Consider the following 23062-nt stretch of genomic DNA (forward strand, 5'->3'; position numbering starts at 1 on the left):
CGCAGAAAATGAAAGTTAGAAGAGATAAGTATGCTCTGTGTGTGTGTGTGTGTGTGTGTACAAAGACACACATAGCTAGGCTTGGAGGGTTAAGACTATCATGCTCTTGAGGGGAAATTTATTCAGGTTGAAGTAGGGCTGATCTGACAAAGGCTGATGAGGAAAATGGCTACTTGTCCAAACGTCTGCTCTGGTTTCGGCTACAGTCAAAGAAAGCATTTTCCAACTGTACTTTCCTAACAAGTAATAAATGCTCATGAATTATGCTGCTGTACACAGCATGAGGCAGTCTTTTAGGTCTGCCTTCACTATGTGAAGTAAAAGATGAAAAAATATTTTGAATGGCATGTTTGTTTTTAAAAATGCATCAGTATGCTTTTATTGCCAACAGTGAAAAATCATAACAAAGATCTATGTTAGCCCCCGATTCATCTCTTAAGTTTATTGTGTGATTTACGGCTATTTGCTGAGAAGGTAGTTTCTGTTTCCATTTTCAACCAAAGTATATAAACAGTACATGAATAGGTTAATTTTAAATTAAATAAAGTCTGTTGTCTACTTTTAAAAGAAAGGTGTTTTAATTTAGTGCCTTATTTTAAAAAGTAATCTGAAAACACAGAAGCTTAAAAAAATCCTTGCTTATTTATGTATTTATATATATTGTATTTTAAATGCCAGTCCTCTAGTTGCAATCATTTATCATGTAATTTGTTTGAACATAAGAAATACACATTTTTCTTTCTCAAAGAAATTACCTTTAGTTACAGTATGCCTTTTCTAAATCTATTTGTCTGCAGTTAATTTTCTTATAAAATAAGGCTACTGATGCATACAGTCATCTCATTTTAATGTAAAAATCTAGATATTTGATAATAATGACATATTTGATTAAACTAACACTTAGAAGAAAAAATTTTAGTATCAGATCCTGAAATACTATAAGGAAATTTCCTACTTGATTTCAGGATTTTGTTCCCCTCACATGTGTTTTTATGACGTATGAAAGAAACCAATCTCACCTGTTTTTGATTGTAGGTTTCTTCTTGGTTCTTCGGGGGCCTCAATTGGCTGATCAGCCAGGAAAACCCGAGCTTGGTCGATAGCATTCAGAACAGAATACTCTTTCTCCTTTAACTCTCGTCTCAGGGCCTTTGCAAAGAGAAGCAAAAGTTGAATTTGTAACCTACTAATGAGACATGTCAATTAGACTACTGACTATATTTGTCAAGGGAATAGCTAATATTTAAGCAAAGTCTGAAGTGAAAATATAAATTTTACGCATATGAATGACGAAACATGAATAAAAGCAAAAAGATGACAGGACTTAAAGACGCAAAACAAAAATCTTTACAATATTCACCTAAGGGAAATTGTTATTGTGTATTTGAGCTTACACAAAATGTGCTTTTAGGGTGATCACTCCTGTCAGACTGCTCAAATAGAATAGCCTGTTCGAAGATACCTTTTTCTTATAAGACTGGCAAAAAAAATTACATCCAATAGTACAAGAGCAGGCAATTTCACAAGTAGTAATGAGATCCTCAGAAGTGTTTTACATTCTTTAGAATATATTAAGAAAAAAAAAACTAAGAGATGGAAACAAATTAAAGTACATGAAATCAAAACTAAACCAAAGAGAACACATAAAAGACAGTCTCCAATTATCTTCAAATACGTTCCATCTAGCATGCTGAGGCAATTACGATTTTTCCCTTGTGAGGTTTTCCATGCAAATTTATGGTTCTCAGAACAGTCTGCCTTTAGTACTTTCATTCTTTTAAGTAGGGTTAAACTTTCACCTCTGTTCCCATTAAATGTTTGGTGATTAAGACTCTAACTGACTAGGGTTTAAAAACAAAGCTTACTCACTGGCTACTGCAAGGTAAGAGGAAATGAAGATTTTCTCATGTGCTATTTGAATGCTGGTATTATTGTTATCCTCTTAAAACTACACACATAAACACCTCCTGGCTCTAATATTTTGCTTTTAGTGCAGTTTCCTTATAACGCATTACGAAAACTCCAGTTTTTGTTTTCTAAAATATCATATTCTAGTACAATTTTAGAATCAATACAGTTCTTGCTTCTGAAGACAATGATTTTTTAAATAGCTTTTTGTGTAACTATGTTGGGATGACAGGGTATTCGCAGGCTAAATCCTCATCTTCCAGAGTAAATGAAAGAAAAATAATCTAGAAAACCAGAATAATCATCTGATGTGAAAACCAGAGCTAAACACAAGAAAAATACCCATAATGATTTTTTTTTGGTAAAGATTTTTACTTATTTTAGAGAGAGAGAGAGTGTGTGAGTTGGGTGGTGGGGTAGAGAAAGGAGCAGAGGGAGAGGGAGAGAAAGAATCCCCGGCAGAGAGGAGCTCAGTCCCGGGACCCTGAGATCATGACCTGAGCCAAAATCAAGAGTGTGATGCTCAACCTACTTAGCTCCCCAAGCGCCCCTCAAGTAATGAATTTAAAAGAGAACATTACTGGTGGGGGAGGAGGAGGGGAGATCAATGACAGAATGTTGGTTTTTCCAGTAAGAACTGTGAATATTATTTGACTTTTAAACTATTTACAATTATTATCTTGACAAAAAAGATAATGAAGTGAAGAACAGCAAAAAAGCACATTCTCTAAAATCCATAGATACCTTCATAGCATCTATAAAACCAGATTGTGAGGCAAGCACAAATCAGCATATCCCCACATCAGCACCTTCGTGAGCATCAAATGACTATGTGACAAAACCCTCACAATCTCTACTGAGAAATGTGGCCTGTGAAGAAGTCCCCAGGTGTGACACTCAAGACAAGTAAGACAAACTTCTGACATTTAAAGTCTGTGATATGTGGAAACAGAATAGACCATAGAGAAACAGGGAAAATACATTTTAATCCAGAAATATATACAAACATGCCCAGGTCCTGAGCCTATTCTTTAAAATTTAGATTATTGTGTTGTTAAAGCAAAAAGCTCCAGATTGATGAAAATACTCCTAAGGTATCTACTTCCCAAAGCATCTGGAAATATAAAATATAAAATAATGGTATGAAAAAGTGTGTTGCTTAAAAGCCAAAAGTAAAAAACAGTGGGCAACACAGCAGATTTATAAAAATTTTAGTGATCCAGAATATTTATTCCCCCCAAACCCAAATCTAACCAGTAAATGTGGGAGAGGTAAAGATTCTTAAAATAATGCACAAGGGCTGTGCCACAGATCTTCTTTCTGAAAGGGAAGTCCCAGACATGAACCTATTTAATGCAAGTTGCTAAAAGGAAAGTGAAGGAACCAGAAGAATGACTCCTCCTTCTGGTTGATCAAATAGGATGAGGATTCCCAGGAGTGTTTGCAGATTTGGCACAAAAGGAAAACCAGGAAACACCAACTGGGTGATGATGGGGAAGGGGATTAAAAACTGAGAGAAGACAGAGTATAAAGGAATGTGACTCAGAGAAGGGAGCACAGAAGCAGTGCCGGTCCTCCGGAAACACACGGTGATTACGGAGCGTGTATTTCACGAAGCATGAATTCTGATCTCCTGGCGGAGAAAGAAGATAATATGATCCGTATGATTTAGGTGTACAGTAGTGCCCAAAGGGGAGTTCTGGATTATTATTAGTCCACAAAATGAGCATTGGCTAGGGGTCCGGGGAGTGCAAATCGCATCAGAGAGATTTGTGTTAAAACTATTTTTAGAATTTCAAACACCCACATGGAAATATATATTTGTCTACAGAAAGGATACTTGGGAACACTAGCCAGTCAACTTCCTTGACGGCTGGAATTTTACCAATTTAACACAGATGCTCTCATGATGGGAGATTCACTGGCTGCTGTTTACTCTGCCTGGAAGGCTTTTTCCTCAGATATCTACATGGCGTATTCTTCCTCCCAAGAGGCCTTCTCAGTGAAGCCCACCCACCCATGCTATTTAATGTAGAATTCACCTCTCCCATCCGCTACATTTCCCATCACCTTCTACTAAGCAAAACAGGCATCTAGTTATTATGGTTATTGTTTCTCACCCGTTTCTCTCAGATAAAAGTTAAGCTCTACAAGGCTGAGACATTTTCTGTTTTTGTTTGTTTCTTTGCGTTTTGTTTTTCACTGTGGTAAACGAGGCACCCGACATCAGTGCTTTGGGACCTGGTAGAACTAGGGGGCTCGGAAATGCTTCTTCGTGGAGGTGGTGTCTAAACAGTGTCTTGTAGAGGGAGGAAAGTACTTCCAAAAGAGGAAACTAAACACTAGCAGAAGAACAAGGGAGTGTGATGGTGTGTGCACTGAGGGAACTTAAACATTTAGTGCCAAAGAGCTGAGCAGATATCAGGTCACAAAAACCACTGTAACCGAGCATGTGAGACAACCCGTCATGGGCACTGGGAAGCCACGGGAGAGCAGGACAAGATAGCAGGGGGCTATGACTGTCCAATCTACATCCCCGTTTTTTACAGTATCATTGTCAGGTCTCTTAGATTCATGGAAAACGAATCTGAGTGTGAGAATGCCCCACAGGACTGGAGAATCTATTTTCCTTCCTAACCACATGAAACTTCAGCACTTTTTAGAACAATCTCTCTGCAAAGGGCGTTGGCAGGGGAATGTCTCGTGAACTCCTTTGATATGCCAAGGGAGGGAAGTAGAAGAGGCAAGTGTGGGCACGTGGGAACCACGCCAACTACGTGAAAATGTGGGGCTCAAGCACTAATGCTGGCTCACCACCTAAATATCCTACAGAAGAACATACATTTCATACAATATTTTGTAAATTTAATTTTATTATTCAATTTGTCCTATTTCAATTACATTTAATTGTATGTCAGAAACGGGTTTAACTTTCAACAGTATTAGACATATAATCATTTCACCACCGTTTACCTCTCAATTAGACATAAAAGAAAGCCAGCATTTCCTAACCACCTGGTGAACATTAATGATAAGATAATTAGACCCTAACAGAGTTGTTTTGTATACAGAGTTACAAAAGGCATTCAGCTTCAGGTTCCAATATCACATGACTTACATATGGGCTGCCTTTGTGAGTATAACATAAACTAATAGGAATTTTTCTATTTTAATGACTTTATATTTTCATTCAAAACAATTCTGTTCTCAGGCAATAACAAGTATTGGCAATGATGTGAAGAAGTTGGAACCCTTATATACTGCAGGTGGAATGATAAAATGGTGCAGCCACTTTGAAAAACAATCCAACAGTTTCTTGAAATGTTAAACACAGGGTTACCACATAACCCAGCAATTCCACTTCTGGGTAACTTACCCAAGAGAACTGAAAGTAATGTCTACATAAAAACTTATATATGAATGTTCATACCAATATTATTCATTATCACCAGAATGTGGACAACCCAAACATCAACTGGTGAACAGATAAAAAAAAAATGCTGTTATACCCATATAATGAAAAGTTTTATTTAGCAATAAAAATGAATGAAATACTGATCCATGCTCCAACATGGAGGAACTTTGCAAATGTTATGTAAATGAAAGATGCCAGACAGAGAAGCCCATTACTCTGAAATGCCAAAAGGGATAAGGTTATAGAATCACATGGTAGAACAGTGGTTGCTTAGGGATGGATGGTTGGGGGAAGAATGGGGGAGTGATGGCTCATGGGTGCGGGATTTCTTTTTGGGATAATGTTCTAAATCTAGATAGTGATGATGGTTGAACAATTCTGAGATTATACCAACAGCTACTGAACTGTTTTTTGATATTTTATGCTGTGAGGATAGTATCTCAATAAAGTTACTATTAAAATAAAATAGTAATTCTGTTCTTTCTTCCAAATAAGTTCCCAAGGTAATCTGTTTATGTCTAACCTCTATGCCCACCCATCCACAAAGGAGTAGCTCATTGCGTATGTTCAGTATGTTCCCCCTCAGAGTTTCCAGAGCACTTCCTATTTCTCTAGCATAGCTCATCTTGATGTACTGTGACCATGCATCTGTCCCCACCATTATATTGCAGTTCTTCTAGGATAAGGCTCACATCTATTCATTTGAAATCCTCTTCAGTGCTTGCCTAGACATATATAGAAAGTACACAACAAATGCTTAGGGAATAAGGAATAAATGAAGGAATGCTTTCAGATTAAATACTAGATAGGATTCCAAAATAGGGAAGAGCAAAATAGAACAAAGTCTCCCACATGTGATTACCCTAAATTGGATATCCTAAATTACTGGATTCCAGTTAGCTCTGGATTACTTGAACTATATACTTTGCAAATTCTTAAGTAAATAATTTTTTAAGGCAAAAGTAGTTTTCTCCAATAATCTAATTATCAAAGGTATTTTTATAAATATTTTATTTGTAAGTAATCCTTACACCCAACATGGGGCTTAAATTTACAACATGTGATCAAGAGTCCCATGCTCTACCCATTGAGCCAGCCAGGCACTCCTTCCTATTAACTAATTATCAGCTAGTCAATACTAAGCATTTTAACTTACTGTTGATTACTATTGAATTAATAGCAAAAAATCTTTTTTTTTCCTCCCTAGATAAACAAATAACAGATTTCACTGAAAGGTGTGGTATGGGCTTACTCCATCTTTGTCTTTTTTTTCCACATCCTAATCCATGAGGTAACTATATAGAGCATAGTTTCAAAGCTATTGGAGTCATTAAACTAAAGGGGGAATCTGTTATTATTACAGTGTATCAAATTCACCTGAAATGTATCAGCTTAAAACAATGGTAACTTATTATTCAAGATTCTTTGGATTGGCAAATTACCCAGCTCCTCTGCTGGTGCCACCAGAGATTACTCCTGCAGTTATAGTCAGCTGTCATTTAACTGGGATTGCAAGTCTAAAATGGGTTCATTCATGTGTTCAGAAAATATTGTGCACCACTAGCTGAAATACCACAATTTCCCTCTATATGGTCTCTAAATGCCCTGTTGGCTGGACTGGGCTTCTTTGAAGCCTGGTAATTAGTGTTCCCAAAGAGTAGACTGAAAGCTGCAAAATCTCTTAAGACATAGACTCTAGAACAGCCCAATGTCTAATCAAACTTCCTGCACTTATAAAAATGCTCTAAAACCATGCTGTCTTATATGGTAACCGCTGGTGTCATGCAACATTTGGTACCTGAGATATGACTAACTTAACTGAAGAACTAGATTTTAAATTTTATCTAATTGTAATTAATTTAATTTTAATTTAAGTGGTCACATAGGGCTAGCTAAGAGTTACCACATCAAACAGTACGTTCTAGAATCTACGCTTCTGCCACATTCTGTTTAAAGCAAGTCATGAGGCCCAGCATAGAATCAAGAGAATGGGAAAGTACAATGGATTTCTTGGAGAGGGGAACAGCAGTGATCCTCAGCATAGGGGCTGAGATACAGTGAATCATGATTCATTATTATAACAATCTACCACACAGGATAAAGGGAACGCTGGGGGACGTATGTAGTTTGGTAATATTTTATATAAGTCATCATGGAAGGCATCTCAAAGACAGTGATATTTGAAGAAACAGCTGAATGAAGTGAGGGAGCCAACCCTAAGAATATCTGACAAAAGAGCAATCAGGAAGAGGGAACAGCAAGTGCAAAGGTCCTGAGGGGAGTGCTGCCGTGGCTTGGCAGGCTGGCACTGTCAGAGCTAGGGAAACAAAGAATGGTGGTGACTGCTTCTATAAAAATGTTTTGAATCATGAAAGGTAGAAGGAAGCAAATCTTATTGGTTGGTAGTAACCACATACTTCTTTATACAGTAGACATCTAGCTCCCTTACTGACTCAAGGCCTTTCCATTCTAACAAATAGTTCAAAGACCTCAATCCCCCTGCCAAGCCAGCACCTGTGAAATCAAACTTCACCCTATAAGCAGTAGACCAGATCAGTTGTAACAAGGAAGAAGATACAAAATAACTTCAAAAACTAAATTTGAAACTCTATTTGAAAAGTTGCATGCTCTGAAGTTTTTAATATAAGGAAATATGGTTTCAGATATTGCAGAAGTCAAGAATAGTAACTGGAGACCACAATGATTGTCCCATGGCCATAAGAAAATGTTCAATGTCTCTCTCATCCTAAAGTGGCATAAGGGTATATGACAGAATTTTCCAACGAAGATTTCCACCAAAATAAAAAGTTTTAAAACATATTAAATTCATATAATCTAAAGGAAATATGCCAAGCATAAGAGAAAATGGTAGTTAATAAGCCACGATCCCAATCCTCAGGAAACTTAGTCTAAAGAGAAGAGAATGCTGGTCACAATATGTTAAGGGCCACAAATCTTTGAGAGAAGAACAAACAGGACATGAGGAAATGTGGAGAAGATGGAGGGAGGTGGAAGGGGCACAAGCAACTGTGTGTTGAGAAAGAAAGTAGAATTAGATTAAAGATAATTAAGGGAAAAGCAACTCAAGGAAACAGAATAAAGAGGTGAAGTAATCTAGTCTCTCATTGTTTTCCTCGTTAAGCAGCTTTTCCATCTCCTTTAAACTAAAGGAAGCCTGGAATGTCAGATTAGTGAAGACCTGATTCCAACAGCAGAGCTTAACCAGAAAAATCTCAGTGTTTTCATTCTTAACAGAATTTCTGCAAACCCAAGATGCCACTTAGCAGAGCCCACCTTTCCTGTCACTTCACTGCCCCCTTTCAGACTCAGGGTACTGTTTGGCAGCTTACTGGTGTGTCAGGCACTCAAGAGTGTCAGAGTTCATTGCTCCTTATTCAATTTTAAAGGCCTAAAAAGAGATTCTCAATATGCTCTTGCAATGTCTAGGAACACTTCTCCGCACCTACTATAATTGGGAAGGACGGGGGATGAAGGGATAAGAAGGTACAGATCTTCCTTCACTTACGATGAGGTTACCCCACTGAACGCTGAAAATATCGTAAGTCAAAAATGTACTGAATACACCTAACCTACCAAACATCATAGGTTAGCTTAGCCTCCCTTAAAGGCACTCAGAACACATACATTAGCCGACAACTAAGCAAAATCATCTAACACAAAGCCTACTTTAGAATAAAGTTGGAGAGCGTGTGTCATTTATTAAATGCTGTACTGAAAGTGAAAAGCAGGATGGCTGCCTGGAGAGAGAATGGTTGTCAGCAGGATCGGTCGTTGACCCTTGTGACTGTGTGGGTCTGGGAACTGTGGCTGCCCCTGCCCAGCATCACAAGAGGGAATATCCTGCTTAATGCTAGCCCTGGAAATGACCCAAGTTCAAAATCTGAAGTACAGTTCCTACTGAATTCTTATGACTTTTGTCCCATCATAAGGTTGGAAAGCTGTAAGTCTACCATCGTTAAGTCAGGGACTATCTGCATAAGGAAGTGACTCGGATGGCTTATGTCTGAAAATCTCTCAAGTCAATCCGCTATTCATTTTCATCATGAACTTGGCTTTGGTTCACTGGAGTATCTGTGTTGCTGCCAAGCAAAGAACAGTAATATCAGTTACTCCTGGAGCACTGACATGGGCAGGACCTTGCAAATCACTTGATGTGAAAACAAGGTCTGAGAAAACCCGGAGGGAGGACAGGAATTCCTGAAATCCCCTTCTGTCCTCAATTAGCAACCAGCCACACTGCCCTGACCAAGGGGAGACAAGGGGAGAAGAGAGGCACACACGTGGGTGTCATCCCCTCTGCATTAAGGAACACACGGCTCCTTTCCTCTCTTTAAACCCATCATCCAAATTGTCTGGATACCAAATGCCAAAGTTCACTGAGATGCACTTTTCCTCAAGTTTTCTAGACCATAATATTAGAATTACAGATAAAGCAGATCCTTTGGCTCTCTTGCTTAAAACCCTCTAATAGCTTTGTTGCACTTGGAACAAATTCTAAACTTCCTACCAACATCTGGATCTTCCAGGGTGCCTGGGTGGCTCAGTGGGTTAAAGTCTCTGCCTTTGGCTCAGGTCATGATCTCAAGGTTCTGGAATCAAGCCCCGCATCGGGCTCTCTGCTTGGCAGGGAGCCTGCTTCCTCCTCTCTCTCTGCCTGCCTCTCTGCATACTTGTGATCTCTCTCTCTGTGTCAAATAAATAAATAAAATCTCTAAAAAAAAAAAAAAAGATCTGGATCTTCCTTGCTCTCCAAGTTCAACTGTTAAATACCCTAAATAGTCTCAAAGTCTTTATTTCTGCTCCTAGAATATGCCAAGTGTTCCTTTTTCATTTCCTGTGTAATCCAGAATCAAGGAAAGAGAACTCCCAAGAAATGGGAGTAGCCATACAAAGCTTGTCTGCAAAGAAAGCAACGTGGAATAAGTGGAATAACCCTGAGCAGCAGAAGAGGGAAGGGGTCATTTCCGTTAGCCTCTCATAGAAAAAGTTGTTTTGGTTGGTTGTTTTTTGTGTTTTTTTTTTTTTAAGAGATTTTATTTATTCATTTGAGACAGAACAAGAGTGAGAGAGAGAGAGCACAAGCAGGGAGAGCACCAGGCAGAGGGAGAAGCAAGCAGACACCCTGCCAAGCAGGGAGCCCAAAGTGGGGCTCAATCCCAGGACTGTGGGATCATAACCTGAGCCAAAGGCAGACACCTAACCAACTAAGCCACTCAAGTGCGCTGAAAAAGTTATTTCTTGACACAATATCTGTGTGCTTTCTCAGCAGTCTTCTTCCCACAGCCTCTATTCACCATCACTTGTGGAGGAAAGTACTAGCTGCTTTACCAGCTTTGAATGACCAGTTACGGTATCCAACCCTCCATTAGCAAGAACAACAGAATTTAACTCTATTAAAGGATAAATTATTTAATTCTAAGAAAAATGGAATCATGTGATCCTCCAAAATTAAGTGAAATTGTTTGGAAAGTATAAAACTAGGTTGCAAGTTTCTTGAGTCACTTTAGATTTTAGAAAACAAATATATAAATATAATGTCTTCCTGTGAACCAATTTATCTCACACTAAAACAGCAAAGTGAAGCTCTGTGATAGCAAAAATGGATAGCCAGATTATGTCACATACACTAATTTGATATAAATACCAACTTTCCTCAACTGATCAGCCCAACAATGTGTTATCTTTTTCCCAATCCTTCAACGTACAACTAAATCAAATACATTCAACCAATTCTCTCCTTTCTCTTTGAGAGAAAAACAGAATCAGACATCTGACATCCCAAAACTGCTTTCTGAATTTCCACCCTGTTATGGGATACCAGCATTTTAATGGTAACAATACAAGGTTCAAGGAAAGAGGGGGGGAAATGAGAAATCACAGGCAAAGGCGCAGTGAAACTTCACTTTCATACATTGCTAGAGGCGGAAAATTGCTTCAATCACTTGGGAAAGTCGGTTGGCAATACATCAAGACTCATTACTATGTTCATATTGTGTGAAGCAAGAATTTCACCTTTGAGAATATATCCTAGGAAAATGATCCAGAAAAAGCTATAAACACAAAAGTTTTCATTATAAAGTTATTTATGATTTAAAAAATTCAAAAGCAATTTAAATTTCTAACACCTGGAAAATATTTAGGCTCACTACGGTATGGCCACACTAGGGACCATTATGTAACCTTGAAAAATTACTATGATAATGACTACATAGCAACATGAAGAAACAGACATGACGTATATTTAAGCAAAAAAGACAGAATAAAAACTATGCCCCCTACTAAAACTGTGTGAAAGATAAATATGCAAAAAGAAAATATTCATGCAAAATGAAAATGATTGTGTTACAGTGGTAAACTTAAGGCCAATTTTTTGTTCTTTATTTTATAAAATCTGTAATGATATTAGTTTCATAATTTAAAATTATACTCTTAAGAAAGGAATACTAAATGGAATCTAGCTCATTTATCATTGAACAAATTATTACATTGATTTATTTTTCATTTTTTATTGAAGTATAATAGACATACACCATCCTATTACTATCAGGTATTTATCTTAGTGATTTGATATTTTATATATTACAAAATGACCCCCACAAGAAGTCTAGTTACCATTTCATCATCACACAAAGATATTACTGTATTATTGACTAGATCCCTTATGCTGTACATTATATACTCATGACTTGTTCATTTTGTAACTCTGAGTTCATACCTCTTAGTTGCCTTCCTGTTATTTCACCCACCCACCAACCCCTCCCCACTCGGGTTACCAAGAATTTACTGTACCTATGAGTCTGTTTCTGTTTTGTTTTGTTTATTCATTCATTCTGTTTTTAGACCCCACATGTGAGATCATATAGTATTTGTCTTTTTCTGTCTAACTTATTTTGTTTAGCATAATACCCTCTAGGTCCATTCATGTTGTCACAAATAGGAAGATTTAATTCACTTTTTATGGGTGAGTGACATCCCATTGTATATATACCACATTATGGTATATATACATTCCTCATATATACATTCCTCATTACTAATGGTATATATACATTACAAATGTATATATACATTCATATACGTTATAGTATATATACATTCCTAGTGTATATACACATTATGGTATATATACATTCCTCATTACTAATGGACACTTAGGTTGATTCCATATCTTGGTTATTGTACATGAACACAGGCATACATATGTCTTCAAAATGATGTTTTCAATGTCTTCAGATAATTACCCAAAAGTAGAATTACTGGATCATATGGTAGCTCTATTTTTAATTTTTTGAAAGAATCTGGAGCATTTCACGAATTTACATGTCCTCTTGCACAGAGGCCTAGCCAACCTCCTGTGTATCATTCCAATTTTAGTAGAGGTATTGCCGAAGCAGGCACAAATTACTACTTTTAAAGAATGGCATTATTAGTAATTACAAACATATTTTAGAAGCACAGTTTTTATATCTATAACAACCATGAAACTTGCTCATTATGTTTCCTACACGACCTCTCTGAAGCTAGATTTATTCTAAACATATAACACATGACAACAGAGTTACTGAATGAGGCATTCCCTATGTTTAAGGTACTGCCTGTGTCTGTGAGGAGTCTTAACCCATCCTGCTTTCAAGGTGTCAAATCTCTACACAAGAGAGAACCCAGCAACAGTCAGTACCTGAGAGTAAAATAAGCTACATTTTAAAAGCTATCTCAACAATTAGAGATACGGCAATTCTTTCCCCCTTAACAAAAATCTTCCCAACTCCTGATCTGAATAATTTAGGTAATATTAAAACAGAAAGAAGGTAACCTCTTAACAGGCTATCATACTAAAATGCAGAGTATAATGGTGTTGATCAATTTTCTTACAACTTCAAGTATGTCATATAATTGAAATTATTTCTTGCTCTTGAGGAAATAGTGCTACTTATATTTCTGTCAGCTAATCTTTATTAAAGATTCAGCTATTCAAAGTAGAAATATCTTCAAAAGGGTATATTCTTTTGAACATGAGTGAATAAAAAAGGATTACAGAGAGCTAAAGAAAGAGAAAAAAAAGGAACAATCATATCAAAGGACATGTTATCTCTGGGTATATATCATTCATTTAACATTCAACGAATATTGATTATCTAATGTGTCAGGCACAGACAAAGAGACAACAGAAAATAAGTAATTACGTTAGAGGATGATAGATGCTACAGAGAAAGAAAAAAGTAGAACAGGGTAACAGAGATTAGGGGCACTGGGAAGGGAGTTTTGACTGGTGTAGACTTCACTGGGGAGGTGCCACAGGAGAAACATTTGAGAACAGAGGAGTTAATCATGTGGATAGATGGGAAAGAGCATTCTAAATACAGAAGACAATATGGTGAAGACACAGCTAGGGGCCAGTGTGGCTGAAACCAGACTTCACGAGAGAAAATAGTAAGAATGAGGTGAGCAAGGTGTGAGTGGGAGGTAGGTCACACCATGTAGGGTCTTGTGGACCATTCTGAGGACAGTGGTTTTTATTCTGAATTAAATAGGAAACGACTACAGAGTTCTGATTCCTTGGAGTAGGAACACTCTGGCCACTGTATTAACAATAATACAGGGGCACCTGGGTGGCTCAGTTGTTAAGCGTCTGCCTTCAGCTCAGGTCATGATCCTGGGGTCCTGGTATCGAGCCCCACATCAGGCTCCCCACTCAGTGGGAGGCCTGCTTCTTCTTCTCCCCCTCCCCCTGCTTGTGTTCCCTCCCTCCCTGTGTCTCTCTCTGCCAAATTAATAAATAAAATCTATAAAAAAGAGTAACAGAGACATAATTATAGCTCCTAATAGATGGTAACCAGAACATGGAACCAACAAGATTTTCTAATGGAGGGAATATAAGAGAAAGATTAGATTGAAGGTGATTATTTAATTTTTTATCTAAGCAACAATAGAATTCTTTCCACTGAAATGGGGGAAGATCGGGAGAATGATTTTGAGCAGCAAGTTCAGGAATTCAGTCTGGACTTACTAAGTTGGAGATGTCTATCAGATACCCAAGTAGAGATGACATGTAAAGATATATAAATTCAGTAGTGACTGGCATACCAGAAGCCACATAACACCAGAGAATGAGTTCAGCAAGGAATGGGCATTGAGAATTGCATAGCCTGGCCCCTGGTGCATCCCAAGTTTAGGAGGCTGAGGAAAGAAGGAAGGCCCAGCAGAGGAAATTGAGAAGGAGCTACCAGGGCGGTAGGAAGAAAACTAGCACAGTCCTAGAGTCAAGTAAAGAGACTGAATAGAGCAACAGTTAGTGAGCTGACAGGAAAAGAAGGACTGAAAATAGATCCCTAGTCACATCGCCGCTGACACTAGCACACAGAGACAGAAGTAGTTACAGTGAGAGTGGAGGCTCAGGATGGCTTATGTGACAAAGAGAATGCTTGTAGTAAGTTTTAAGAGGCTTTCATTATTGTAAAAGTGTTGTTTTACATATGTCAAAATAGAAACATTAATGTTTTCTTTTTTTTTTTTTTAAGATTTTATTTATTTATTTGACAGAAATCACAAGTAGTTGGAGAGGCAGGCAGAGAGAGAGAGAGGAGGAAGCAGGCTCCCTGCTGAGCAGAGAGCCCCATGCAGGACTCGATCCCAGGACCCTGAGATCATGACCTGAGCCGAAGGCAGCGGCTTAACCCACTGAGCCACCCAGGCGCCCGAACATTAATGTTTTCTTAATGTCAGTCTGTTTAACCATAGAATTCGCAGAGCCCCTTGTTCAAATTTCAAGATGGCGGCAGCAGAGCATTCAACCAAGTCCACGGGGCCCTTCTAAAAGTGGAGCTTAAGGTAATCCCATAAAGTCTGGAACTCACACCCAGGAAGCGGGCTCTAGATGCAGGGCATCTCCACTGGAACGAATAGAAGTATTGCTGGTAGAGCAGGCTTTCTTAGCTTCTGGTTTCAAAGAAACACTTAACTACTTATTGGAGAATACAAGCAGAAAAAATAAATGATACAAACATAAGGAGAATTTGTTAGAATGTAATTTACTTTTTTTCCCAACTTGCTTTCAAAGCTAAATCAGCATATATGGATCTGAAGTCATTATAGTATGACAGCAAAAAAGGGCAGAAGAGTCATTAAATTTGATAGCACTAATAAAACTACATGAGAAAAGGGAAAGAAAACAGGCTTACTTTTCATTAGTATGCAGACAAAATTAAAAAAAAAAATCTCCTTCATAGAGCTTTAAAAGTTTTGGTTAACATCCCTAAATGAACATTTAATATATAAATTCATTTTGGTTCCACCCCATTGACATAAAAAATGATGCCTGAATCAGAATACTAAGTATGAATGTTAAAACTAAGATAGGAGTCCTCAAGCTTCACACAGTAATAAAAGAGTATTCTTCCCGACACATTTCAAAACACATACACACATAAATGTATTCCTTCATTTGGCAAGTATATTTAATATCTACTGTTACCAGGCATGGTATCAGGCACTGAACTTGTATTTTTTTTTTCCTCTTTCAAGTAAAATTGAAAGGGAAGGTAAGCAACACCTCTTGCTCTAGTGCATACTCCAAGTCATGCCATGACTAATTTGGAGGATTTTCCTTCCAGGAGTTCTGATAATAGTCTTTAGTGAATTCTTATTCCGAGATCTCTTTTTAGCTCAAAGGCTACTCGCTCTGTGAAGACTTACCAAGTCTTCCCAAGTACAGAGAATCCTGATTCATCTGGGCTTCCCTGGCCGTGGGCTCATGCTCACAATAACAAGCTTTTGGTATCCAATGTAGTTACTTTTTTCAAGCCTGTCTCTGTGGCCAGATGGTGAAATCCCTGACAGCAAAATTAGTCTTCCGAAGTGAAAGATGCCCAGTGCCTAGCAAAGTATGTGGCAAATACCAGTAGCAACACAGAAGTTTGTTGAATGAATACATAAACTGGCAGAAAAATGAAACTGGGCTAATTATGCCCAAAGGCAATTCATTGGAAATGGGCTATTATAGTCAGGGGATGGACTGTAACTGCTTGGTCTCCCAAACCTCTCCTTCCTGCTACATTTGCGGTCCACTCTCAATTTCACCACCAGACAGTGCCAGCTGTAAGGCTGCCTTGCCTTTCCCTCTAAACTTGGATATTCCATGGCCCTTTGGAGTAAAGACCCAATGACACCTGTCAGGCTAGGAGGTAAGTCAGCTGCAGACAACTAAATGGAGTGTGGCCCGTAGGTGTAGTCTCATTTCTAGAACTGCTGCTTCGGGAAGGAATGCGAGTGACAGCTTTACCCACAGTCCTTAGTGGGCTCTGCGTTTAATAAGGAAGTCAAAGAGGTGCCAAAGCCTGGAGGGGGAGCTTAGAAATTAATTTAATCAAGTTTAGAAAAAGGTCAGTCTCCCATATTTGGTAATTTCATCAAGAAAAGACCTCGAAGTTACAGATTTGCAGGTAGAGTTTCTGATTACTTTAGTAGGGAGAACAATCCCACACACAACACCAGCCTCAATTTCATGGTGGCATGTTGCTGATTTAAAGACAATATTCGATTTTGTTACTTTAGTAAGCAAGTTTGCAAATGTATTTCTCCAAGTCAGTTTCAGACCCAAATGGCCTGACTCTTATATAATGAGGTTTGAATAGAGGAATTAAATTGAGTTAAGTAAAGGACAGAGGAGCCCTGAGGGCATGGACCCAAACCTACAAAAAATTATACCAGAATCAGACATTTCAATTATTTTTGGTGATTTTCCTCCCTAAAATCAAACATGCATTCTATTGGAGAAAGGGTGCCACAGCTCTGACAACTGGCCCCACATAACTGAGAATTTACACTGTGTAGAAAGTGAAACACAGAGTGAATAGCTAACACTGTATCTGCGACTTAATCCAGGCTAAAGCTTGTAATTTGAAGTAAATCCTTAACATTACAAATGAATGCGATGTGCATTGTAGGTACGTTCTAAGGAAGTGTTGACTGAATGATAATCTCACATTCTAGAAAGCAAAGCTACATACAAGTGACCTCACTTTCTATAAAACTTAAAAAATCATATGAAAAATTTAGGTCATTAAATTGGAAAATTCAACTATATCCATTTACTCTAAAAATCATTAAAAATACGATGTGTTTTTTTAAATCTATATATCTTATTTTATTTTATTTTGAAGATTTAATTTATTTTTTCGGGGCACCTGGGAAGCTCAGTGGGTTAATCCTCTGCCTTCCACTCAGGTCATGATCTCAGGGTCCTGGGATCGAGCCCCGCATCAGACTCTCTGCTCAGCAGGGAGCCTGCTTCCCCCTCTCTCTCTCTCTGCCTGCCTCTCTGCCTACTTGTGATCTCTCTCTGTCAAACAAATTAAAAAATCTTAAAAAAAAAATTTTTAATTTATTTTTTGACAGAGGGAGAGAGACAGGGAGAGAGGGAACACAAGCAGGGCAAGGGAGAGCAGGCTTCCTGTGGAGCAGGGAACCGGATGTAGGGCTCGATCCCTGGACTCTGGGATCATGACCTGAGCCAAAGGCAGACGTTTAATGACTGAGCCACCCAAGTGCCTCCAAAATCTGTATGTTTTAAAGTAGTAATTTATTTTGATATTTGAGGATACTAAATATGTACCCACGTGAGAAAAAAATAGTATGATTGTATTGCTTACATACTGATACTTGTAAAGATTGGATGGTGACTGTCTAATTTTACAAGTTAATCCTAGATAGTGATGGGGGACTACTTCTGCAAGGCAGTATTATTAGATGGTAAATAATAGGTATCAATATACCTTTATTTAATTAAAAGAACTCATATAGCCTAGACAGTATTAAACAAAACAAAAATGATCAAAACTATCAAGATAGACTCCCAGCAGTCACGGAAGGATATAAGCACCACTCCTTACTGTGTGCCAACCCCCTTGGCCAAACGCTTTACTGTCGGAGCCCTTTGACATATTATTCATGTTATTATTATTTAATGAGTCTTCCTAGGTGCATGTGCTGTTAAGACATTGAACAAAGTATTCATTATTGTTGTTGCTATCAATGTTCTGAGTCACTGGTTAAAATAACCTACTTATCCAAAGTATAAACATTTAATTAAGGGTTCAAAATACATTGATGTTTTATAGTATCTGTTCCTGGGACACTTTTTTTACACAATTAAAAAAAAACCAATCTGTGAGTCACTCATTTCAACATGTAAGAGAGAAATGTTAAGCAGAGACTGCTATGGGGCTTTCTGCTGGCTCTGTATCTGGGACGGGGACTCTTCCCCAGCACCATCAACCCTACTCACCACTTTGCTTTTCTGCTTTGTTTCTGGTCTATGGAATGTCTACTGCATTCTGGAGCCCAACTTTGCCATGTTTGGTTTCCGGGGGAGGGGGGGGATTGTTACATTTTACCTATGATTCCTAGATGTTTAAGCAGACAAGGTGATCTGAAGCATGACCTTACACAACCATTCTAACTAAAAGTCTCAGAGCTGTTCTCTAGACATTTAAATATGTAATCTTCCATCTGGATACAGCCACAAGCACAGAGCTGCTATGAAGAGAAATTATTAAAATGTGTCACTGGAGTGCAGAGGCTGTGCCTTATTGCCCTTTGCACATTTAACATTGTTTTCAACAGACTGGACCCAGGATAAGGTCATGCAAATGCAAATGTAAGATCATATATATTAATTCTGTTTCTTTACTTACAGATTATGGTAACATTCAAACATTGCATTTAAAGGTAATTAGATTCATGGTTAAACATTTATCATTTGCCTATAAACCCTTGATAAGTTAACTAAAGCAGGGCATACAGACGGTTCTTACGAGCTTGGCCTTTCCATGATAAGCTGTTTTCTTTTATTAAGAACAAGAAATTAATCATCTTGCAGTTTCTAGACTCGTATCTTATCTCATATAAATTCTCAAATATGTTGTTTCAATGATTTCATCCCATTTCCTGAGTTGTCTAAATTATCTCGGAAGCCATCAATAGGCAAAAATAGTAAATGTAAGTTATGACGTCAGAACTTGCAATCGCCGAAACATCATGAATCTGAGGAAAAATTAAAAATTTGAGGGGCACCTGGTTGCCTCAGCTGTTAAGCGTCTGCCTTCAGCTCAGGTCATGATCCCGGAGCCTGGAATCAAGCCCCACATCAAGCTCCCTGCTCGGCGGGAAGCCTGCTTCTCCCTCTCACACTCCTCTAGCTTGTGTTCCCTCTCTTGCTGTGTCTCCCTTTGTCAAATATATAAATAAATAAATAAAATCTTAAAAAAAAAATTTGGACACAGAAAAAGTAAAAGAAAATACACTAGAAAATATAGGTCCCGGTTTAAAGGACTCCAACCAGCCATTGTTTACGGAGCATTTACTAAATGTACTCGGCTAAGTGGTTTATCTACACTGATGCTCATAAACAGGACTGAAGAGATGGGACAATCTGCTCCAGAGCATCACAGAGCTAGCAAGTGGGGAAGGGGAGAACCGAAACCACGTCTACCTAAGCCCAGGCGCTAGTTCACTAACTTTGTATAGAAAGTCTCAACAGAAGGTGCCTCCAAATAGAGCCTAATACACCACTCTCCAGAGGGGAAGAGCCGAAAAAGACTTTCACTCAACTTCATAAAGTGCTGAGGATAAAGTGCTGACATTTAAAGTAGTCAGATGTCTACTTGGAATTATCTTATTCAAATGTTTCACAAGTCTTTGACATCAGAGTTTGACATCCCTGGAAGCAGCTTTTAAGTCAAGTAGTGGTTTTCTAGCACACAGTAAGCCCACACCCACCTGTGGAAAGCTAGCTTTGTTCTTCCCTTTGTATGTAAAGCCACTGGAAACTTTAATGTTAAAACTTGAGTGCTCATTGTGGGATGTCTGCACGGGCGGTTTATAATGCATCTTGTGAATGCGCATGTGTCTGGACCACAACAGAAAGTCATGTCATATTGCTTTTTAAGCTGATCTTGAAAAGACTTGTGTACAATGACATTCAAGACTTGTATTTATGAGATCATATCTCCCAAAATAGTAAACAAATCACTGTTAAATTACTTTGTCTCCTTTAAAAAAAAAAATCCATCTGGGAATTGCTAGATATTCTAATTTAGAATGAAGATATTAGGTCCCATTAGTCTAACACAGTACTGAATTGTTCAAAATAAAGTAATCCAGACAGCTATCTGCAAGAAGAGATATGTAAGTCAGAAATTAAATACAAGGTCCTACTCTTTCTATGGGGAAATTTTAAAAATTAAAAAAAAAATAAAAAAATAAAAAAACCCTTGCCTAATATTAGTACCCATCTAAGGGTTGATTTGGGTTGATTCTAACTAGGTACTTTAAAGCTATAAAGCAAGAGTTCTTTAAAATTAAAGAGATCTGGGATGCCTGGGTGGCTCAGTTGGTTGGACGACTGCCTTCGGCTCAGGTCATGATCCTGGAGTCCCGGGATCGAGTCCCGCATCGGACTCCCAGCTCCATGGGGAGTCTGCTTCTCTCTCTGACCTTCTCCTCATTCATGCTCTCTCTCGCTGTCTCTCTCTCAAGTAAATAAATAAAATCTTTAAAAAAAAAAAAAATAAAATAAAATAAAATTAAAGAGATCTTTTAAACTTTATTATGACAATTAAAGACCAAAAATAGCAAGAAGTTAGAAAAAAAGACAGTTTATAATAACAGAAAAAAAAAAAGTCACCTAAATTTAATGCTAATGTACCAGTGAAAAAATAGTTTAAAGATTATTTTGTTCTGTTTAAAGCTACATCATGTTATAATTCAAAAGAGTTATAGAATCTCTTAAATAGAAAAGATCAGTAAGGAAAGCGTACAAGAACTGACAGCAGGCTCGAGTTAGCACCAAGGGACTGAAATTGGGGTTTAGAGAAATGGATATTTGGGCAGACACCAAAGATCTGGGACAGCAATGTGCAGTGCACAGCTCAGCCACAACTCCTGCTGGAAACGATTTCTAGTAACACAGGGAAGAAACAGGGACTGTAAATTTGAGAAGGGCAGGCACAGGCCCTCACCTGACTAAATGCCATGCAGACAGGGACTGTGTCTATTCCGTGTATCTGTGTCTCTCTGCTGTCCTAGAAACCACCAGACACGTGGGCAAATGACGAGGATTTTTGGAAGTGAGAAAGGAAAGGAGAGAAGAAAACTCAGATTTCATCAAAACACACCATGGCTCTCATTTTCTTCTACTATCAATAAGGGGATAGGACTGAACTCTTTCTTGGGCCTCTTCCAGTTCTAATCATTGATAATTCTAATTCTAAATAAAGACTTTTTTTCTTCATAAAAAAGTCTCCAAGGACATGGAAAGAAAAAGCTGTCCTGAAATAGAGTAACCACATGTACACCCAAAAGGATTTTAAATGTAAGAACAGATTACAGATAATTTATAGAATTTAAGTTAGAACACTGGCAAGGCTGAGGTTAGACTTATTCAATGATTATGGCTGGCAAAGCTTGGTAAGAAAGGTAAATAACCACAGGTAGATGTTGTGTCTTTAAATACTGTCCTAATATGCCTGGGTGGCTCAGTGGGTTAAGCCTCTGCCTTCCGCTCAGGTCATGATCTCAGGGTCCTGGGATCAAGCCCAGCATCACACTCTGAACTGCAAGGAGACTGCTCCCCAACCCATCCCACCCCTGCAGCTGCCCGCCTCTCTGACTATTTGTGATCTCTCTCTGTCTGTCAAATAAATAAAAAGTCTTAAATAAACAAACAAACAAACAAACACCCTAATAGTACTAATGCATAGTGATTTGCCCTCTCTATAATAATGTATAGTGATTAGAAACATTATACTTGACAGTTGGGAAAGAAAGTTACTTTTGGCAGAATGTGACTGCATTTGGAAATAAGGTCTTTAAAGAAATAGTTAAATTAAATGAGGTCATTAGGGTCAGCCCTAATCCAATATGACTGGTGTTCTTATAAAAAGAGTTCATTCTGAGCAGTTTTAGAAGACAGACACTCATAGAGGAAAGGCCAGCTGAAGACACAGGGAAAAGATGACCATCCACAAGACAAGGAGAGAGCCCTCAGAAAAAAATAAACCCTGTAGACACATTGATCTCGGACTTCCAGCCTCCAGAATTGTGAGAAGATTAATTTCTTTTCTGTCACTCAGTCTACAGTGTTTTGTTATGGAGGTCCTCACAAACGAACACACACCTCCACCAACTTTACTTGGAAATCTCTTCCATAAATTACTTCTGGCATGAGAGGCTGCTCAGTTCTCGGAGCTAAAAATGTAGCTCGTGTCAAAACATTAATAATAGATGACAGGAAGAAAGCCAATAGTTTTAGATCATTGATAAATTGTAAGGCAGACCATGACAGATCACAATAAAGTATCGTGTTCCAGAACCTATAGTCAACATGAAATTCCACAAAGGATTATTTCCAGTGAAGGTATAACAATGAGGGGAGAAGCCCCCTGGCCCCACACTCAGAAACTCAATCAGTGCTATTCACATAAACTTTCTAATATAAACTCAAAGAAGTACGGACCATTAAAGGGAACTCTTGATAAGTCCTACTTGCTGATCAAGAACATCCCTCAGCAGTAATCTGGGTTATGCACAGTGTGCTACGTGATGGCAACTGTGATAAACACACAATAGTAACTCAAGAAAAATCCAATAGCAGGCATTAGAAATTTAGAAAGCAGTGCTAAACTATATCCAATTTACACTATTCCTCTCCCTCATCCCCAA

The 23062-nt window shown here is 38.1% G+C and overlaps 1 protein-coding gene and 1 non-coding gene across 8 annotated transcripts in view; both read right to left on the minus strand.

Annotated features, from left to right (window-relative positions):
- The window catches only part of UTRN (utrophin), a 509162-nt gene that overhangs the window by 114902 nt on the left and 371198 nt on the right, over positions 1-23062 (minus strand). For all 7 annotated transcript variants that reach the window (XM_059177336.1, XM_059177335.1, XM_059177337.1 and 4 more), the window contains one exon: positions 1020-1149. In XM_059177336.1, the coding sequence (XP_059033319.1) occupies positions 1020-1149 (130 nt within the window). The remainder of the gene's footprint in view (positions 1-1019; positions 1150-23062) is intronic.
- Positions 12637-12740, minus strand: LOC131834971 (U6 spliceosomal RNA). The gene has a single exon (XR_009355057.1). It is a non-coding gene; the product is annotated as a U6 spliceosomal RNA (small nuclear RNA).

The sequence above is a fragment of the Mustela lutreola genome, chromosome 6 (genome assembly GCF_030435805.1).
Source record: "Mustela lutreola isolate mMusLut2 chromosome 6, mMusLut2.pri, whole genome shotgun sequence".
NCBI classification, from domain to species: Eukaryota; Metazoa; Chordata; class Mammalia; order Carnivora; family Mustelidae; genus Mustela; species Mustela lutreola.